Genomic DNA, 6205 nt, shown 5'->3' with positions numbered 1-6205 from the left:
CGGTCCATCTTCATGGCTCCGTCAAGTTTCCATGTAGGCATCCAGCAAACCTGCTTCACATTGCCCATGGCCATTTCCAAAACACAAGACTGTGTTGAAAAATTTGATGCTCTATTTATTGCATTTCTTATACTTCATAATACCAGGTGGGGTGCCAACTTGTTAATCCAGGGGGGAATATAGCAGACTTTGAAGAACAGGATACTCCTTGAGCATTCAGGCCCCTTCAAAAGACTGAATTCTGTCTGTTGTCCTAATGCGGGTCAGCTGATCCAATCTCTAATACATTTGCAGCTGAATGGGCAGAAGTTTTGGCCCAAAGATTTCAGTTTTTCTGTGCCATAGCCCTCTGCTCACACCAGTCCACTTCTACACAATGCAACCCTACATAAGTTCTCAGGACACAGGCATAATAGCAAGCTTCTCACATAAACTGTTTCTCGCCCAGGTCAGGAAAAGCTCTTTTTCACTCTCACAAGCCAAACCTCACAATCCATAGTTCTTACTGCATTCAGGTCTTTCAACTCTGACCAGAATAGTCCTTCAAGCTGTACTTACAGCACTGTAAGGCATCTCAGGCCAAGGTTTCAAATCCTTCCACATTCCTTTAAAAAATCAGCTCCGAAAGGCCAAAAGCCACACAGTCAGTTGTCTAGCAGCAATCCCATCCCTCTAGTACCAACTTTACTGTTGCAGTCAGGTTCACATTGCTGGCAGAAATCACCTGACCAAGAGCAGCTTTTGGGGGGGGGGGAAGGGTTTATTTTGGCTTATAGACTAGAGGGGAAGCTCCATGATAGCAGGGGAAAACAATGGCATGAGCAGAGGGTAGACATCACACCATGGCCAACATAAGGTGGACAATAGCAACAGGATAGTATGCAAAAAACACTAGTAAGAGGTAACTGACTATCACACCCATAAGCCTGCCCTCAACAATATACCTACCGGAAATGAATAAACACACTGCAAAAGATGGTATTGGGCATAGCAAAGACATATTCAACCCACTGGAAATGAACTATAGATGCATACGCCACCTTGTGCACCTGGCTTACATGGGTCCTGGGGAATTGAACCTGGGTCCTTTGGCTTTGCAGGCAAGCACATTAACTGCTAAGCCATCTTTCCAGCCCTGTATTTTTTTTTTTATTATTATTTTGGAGAGAGAGAGAGATAGAAAATTGGTGCATCAGGGCCTCAGTCACTTAAACCTAACTCCAGATGCCTGTGCCACCTAGTGGGCATGTGTGACCTTATGCTTGCCTCACCTTTGTGTGTCTGGCTAATGTTGGATCTGGAGAATAGAACTTGGGTCCTTAGGCTTCACAGGCAGGTACCTTAACCCCAAGCCATCTCACCAGTCCTGAATGTTCTTTTTTTAAAGCTCAAAGACAGATTCTCTGAGAAGATAGTGGGATAGAAGTGCCCTTCTCACAACCTTGAAGAGAGGAGTCAAAGCAACAAAGAAAAAAACTATATTGTGAAGACAACACAAGTTCAGTCCCAGCTCCAGAAGGCCACAAGCATAAGGTAAGCCCAGAGTGGAGGCAACCCCAGATGCTAATAGTCATCACCAGCAATCCCAACTCTGGGAGAAATCCACGTGTCTTCCAAGCTTTAAATCCAGTGCAGGGACATGGTCAGAAATTGACTTTTGCATGGAAAGTTATCTAGGAAGAAACCAGGACTCATTTGGCAGACTCTGGGCCCATCACCAGAAGCCACCTTGAGAGAAGAAGCTGTAATTACCTTCACGTTGCTTGGACAAAGCACCTGATTAAAAGCAGCTAATGGGAGGAAAGGTTTTATTTCAACTTACAGTCTCGAAGGGAAGCTTCATGGTAGCAGGGCAAAGCATGGTAGAGCAGAGGCTGAACATCACTTCTGCCACAGCAAAGAGTAAGCAGCAGCAGGAGAGTGAGGCAAGTTCTGGCAAGGGGAGCTGGCTATAACATCCCCAAGCCCACCCCAACATATACGTCCTCCAGCAGGGCTCCTCCTCCCATTGTCACCAGCTGGGGACCAAGCACCTAAAGCCCATGACTTTATGGGGGGCATCTGATTCAAACCACTACAGGGAGAAGCTGGATCTGTTCTGGACACAGCAGTACTCAAGCTTAATGTTTGTTGAGTGGCTTGCTGTGTTCTAGGTCTTCTTGGAAGAGTTTGCAGCATTCTGCATGCATGCATGGAAGGTGGTTGGAACCACCTTTCAGCATCACATGAATAAGAGGGTGGTGAAGAGAGCTAAAGCTTGAACGAGGATGGGACATTCTGAGCCCGTCAACAGGATGGGCCACACTTTCTTGCTATACACAGAGTTGCTAGATAAAACATTTAAAAAGATGAAATACTTATGAATGAAAATATTGACATAAAGCTAAGTGTTTATAAAGAAACTGCTTTAAAGCCATCAAATGCAAAGGAAATCCTTGGGTGTCATGAATGAAAATATACAAAACCTAAAAGCCAGAATAAACACACTGGTTATTTTTAGATAAAACAAGCCCCATTTGAGAGAAGTACTTCTTTAAAAAAATAGTACAAGGACTGGGGAGATATCTCAGTGGTTAAAGATGATTGCTTGCAAAGTAAGGAGGAATCAGGTACTGATTCCTTGGTACCCACGTGTTGCAGTCCGGTTCTCATTGCTGGTAGAAGTTGCCCAGCCGAGAGCAGCTTCTGGGAAAAGGGGGTTTATTTTGGCTTACAGGCTCTAGGGGAAGCTCCACGATGGCAGGGGAAAACAATGGCATGAGCAGAGGATAGACATCACCCCCTGGCCAACATAAGGTGGATAATATCAACAGGAAAATGTGCCAAACACTGGCAAGGGGAAACTGGCTATAACACCCATAAGCCCGCCCCCAACAATACACTCCCTCCAGGAGGTGTTAATTCCCAAATCTCCATCAGCTGGGGATCTAGCATTCAGAACACCTAGGTTTATGGGGGACACCTGAATCAAACTACCACACAATATAATGTCACATGCACAAGATGGCTCATGTGTCTGGAATTTATTTGCAGAGGCATCAGGCTTGGTCTTATCTCTGCCTGTGAAATAAATAAATATTCAAAAAAAATAACACAAGTCTCACAGGGAGATTATAAACCACGTATGAAGAAGAGACAACTAAGTGGTCTTTTGGTATCGCTAACAAAGACAATAAGGAAGATACTTTATTTTATTTTCTTTATTTGAGAGAGAGAAAGAGGGAGGGAGAGAAGGAGGGAGAGAGGGAATGATGGGTGTGCCAGGGCTTCCAGCCACAGTAAAGGAGCTCCAGATGCGCACAATGGGCAGGGCCAAGGAAGGCTTAGCTACTTTTACTGCCTTTTCTCCTTATTCAGTGAGAGAAGCACTACGTATACACACACAAGTATTTAGAGGACAGTTTGGTGTGAATTATATATGCATTTAGCCAGACAACATGATAGTTCTCCTACTAGGGCTTATGACCTCCCAGCAATAGGCTTTTGAGTAGGTTTTCAGTACCAGACAGGCATTCCCTCCTATGGAGCAAATCTCAAATCCGATCAAAGAGAGTGAGTTCTTCCCGTAACAGACATGCCACAGTTGCACCACTTGCCACGTTTGGCCTGGCTGGCCAGCCATAGGGCTTGCAGGGTCCATCTTTCTAAATGATGTAGCCAACACAACAGACTCGATGATACTGGGCACACCTTACCCAAGCTGACATGGTGGTAAGTGGCAGCTGTTGGAAATTGAAACAGACTGGGTTTGGAGTGAGGCAGGGCGTCACACCCTCTCTCTGCGTTTCCTCTCACAGCACCGCAGAACTTCGGTGCGTCTTGCAGCCATGGCCACCACGGCTTCTCCTGTGCCACTCGTCACCACCACTGTGAATGCCAGTCCTGAGAACAGCAGCGCCTTCTACGAGTACGACTACCTGGACGGGGTGGCGGTCCTCCTGTGTCGGAAGGACGGCGTCATGTCCTTCGGGCAAGTCTTCCTGCCCACCATCTACAGCCTCATCTTCGTGCTGGGCTTGGGCGGGAACCTCCTCCTCTTGGGGCTCCTCTGCGGCCCTCGCAGGCGCACCTCTGAGCTCTACCTGCTGAACCTGGCCATCTCCAACCTCCTGTTTGTGGTGACGCTGCCCTTCTGGGCCGTCTCCGTGGTTTGGCACTGGGTCTTTGGCAGTTTCTTGTGCAAAGTGATGAGCACCTTCTTCTCTGTCAGCCTTTACAGTGGCATCTTCTTCATCAGCTGCATGAGCCTGGACAAGTACCTGGAAATCGTCCACGTTTGGGCCCTGCGCAGGCTGCGGACTCGGGCCAAGAGCCTGCTGCTGGCTGCCATGGTCTGGGCCACAGCTGTGGCCGTCTCTATCCCAGACATGGTCTTTGTTCGGGCCCACGAGTACCCTAGGGGCGTCTGGAACTGCTTCGCGGATTTTGGCGGGCACGGCACCACTTGGAAGCTCTACCTCCGCTCCCAGCAGAACCTTCTGGGGTTTTTCCTTCCGCTCCTGGCCATGATTTTCTTCTACTCCCGCATTGGCTGTGTCCTGGTCAAACTGAGGGCCCCAGGCCAGGGCCGGGCTCTACGGGTAGCTGCAGGCCTGGTGGTGGTTTTCTTCTTCCTGTGGTCCCCGTACAACCTCATCTTGTTTCTGCACTCTCTGATGGACCTGCAGGTCTTTGGGGATTGCAGGGTCAGCCAGCATCTGGACTATGCAACACAGGTGACCGAGAGCCTGGCTTTCCTTCACTGCTGCTCCACCCCCATCCTCTACGCCTTGTCCAGTCGCCGCTTCCGCCAGTGCCTGAAGGCGTTCCTGTCCACTGTGCTCAGACAGCGTCCGGCCCCTGGCACGGCTCAGCTCCCTTCATGCAGCTACTCTGAGAGCAGCAGGCTTACAGCCCAGGAAGAAATGACCACCATGAATGACCTTGGGGAGAGGCAGGCTGGTGGCTCCCTTAGTCAGGGGCAACCTGGGGACTAATTAAGCCCGAGTGGCCACGCCACGGCTGATGGGAGCAATGGCACCTGCTAGGTCGGATTGCTCTCTCCAATGTCAGTGTGCTTGTGCTTCCCGCCTCAGTGGTCAGTCAATTGTTTTCTCTCTTTCTTCCTTCCCTCCCTCCTTCCTTCCTTCTTTCCTTCCTCCCTCCCTCCCTCCCTTCTCCATTCCTTCCTTCCTTCCTTGGTAGGATCTCACTGTAGCCCAGACTGACCTGGAATTCACTATGTAGTCTCAGACTGGCTTTGAACTCACAGTGATACTCCTACGTCTACCTCATGGATTAAAGATGAGCACCATCATGCCCTGACAGTCATTAGTTCTTAACCATCACTAGTGCATGCTCATTTCTGCCCCTCCCTGTGTATCCAGGACCTCACACCCTGAGAGCAAGTGACTGTTTAGTATTCAGTCCTAAAGGGGACAAATACATCACCTCCTCAATTAAAAAAATGATGCTGGAAAAACTAGACATCACTTATGGATGGATTAAAACTATATCCCTAACTCTCATCCTGTAAAAAATCAATCAAGCCAGACATGGTGGCACACACCTTTAGTTCTAGCACTTGAGAGGTTGAGGTAGGAGACTCACCATGAGTTAGAAGCCAGCCTTTGGCTAACAGAATAAGTTCCAGGCCAGCCAAAAATAGTGTAATGGTTGGTAGGAAAGACCTAGAATCACTTAAGAAACTCCCCTCAGGCCATATTTGTGAGGGATTCTCTGGATTAGTTTAATTGGGGTGGGAAGACTCACTTTTGCTGTGGGTGGCACCAATCCATGGACTTGAGTCCTGGTCCATATAAAAAGGAGAGAGATGGCTGCATGCCAGCACTCATCACTCTGCTTCCTACTGTGGACTGAATATGACCAGCTGCCTCAAAGGCCTGCCACCCATGCCTTCCTCACCATGATGAACTGTAACTTGGAACTGTAAGCTGAAATAAGAACCCTTCCTCCGTTAAACTGATTTTTTTGTCAAGTATTTTGGAAGTATCTAGAAAATTGGAACTTAGATGTGGAGTGTTTATGATAAACCTGACCATGTGGGTTGTTGATCTTAGGAATTGGTTTATGGGAGGAATATGGAAAGCTTTAGAACTTTGGGCTAAAAGGACCCCTGAGAGCTTAATGGGCTATGCTGGTAGGAGTTTGGAAAATAGAATGCTGAGAGAAACATGAGACATGGATGCCTGGATCATGAAATTTA

General features: G+C 48.0%; 1 protein-coding gene across 1 annotated transcript; it reads left to right on the top strand.

Moving 5' to 3' along the window:
• Positions 1-1391: 1391 nt before the first annotated feature.
• Ackr2 (atypical chemokine receptor 2) lies at positions 1392-5144 on the top strand. Its single transcript, XM_004662123.2, has 2 exons — positions 1392-1533; positions 3798-5144. Exon 2 carries the CDS (start codon positions 3828-3830, stop codon positions 4974-4976), a length of 1149 nt encoding a protein of 382 aa, XP_004662180.2. The 5' UTR covers positions 1392-1533; positions 3798-3827; the 3' UTR covers positions 4977-5144.
• The last annotated feature ends 1061 nt before the right edge of the window (positions 5145-6205 follow it).

Source organism: Jaculus jaculus, chromosome 17 (assembly GCF_020740685.1).
Source record: "Jaculus jaculus isolate mJacJac1 chromosome 17, mJacJac1.mat.Y.cur, whole genome shotgun sequence".
In the NCBI taxonomy this organism is placed as follows: Eukaryota; Metazoa; Chordata; class Mammalia; order Rodentia; family Dipodidae; genus Jaculus; species Jaculus jaculus.
Note: the sequence above shows the minus strand (reverse complement) of the source record. Positions and strands in the feature narration are given on the sequence as shown.

Excerpts from the sequence above, each read along its gene's own strand:
- Ackr2 (XM_004662123.2), top strand. The coding sequence starts at position 3,828 with ATGGCCACCACGGCTTCTCCTGTGCCACTCGTCACCACCACTGTGAAT.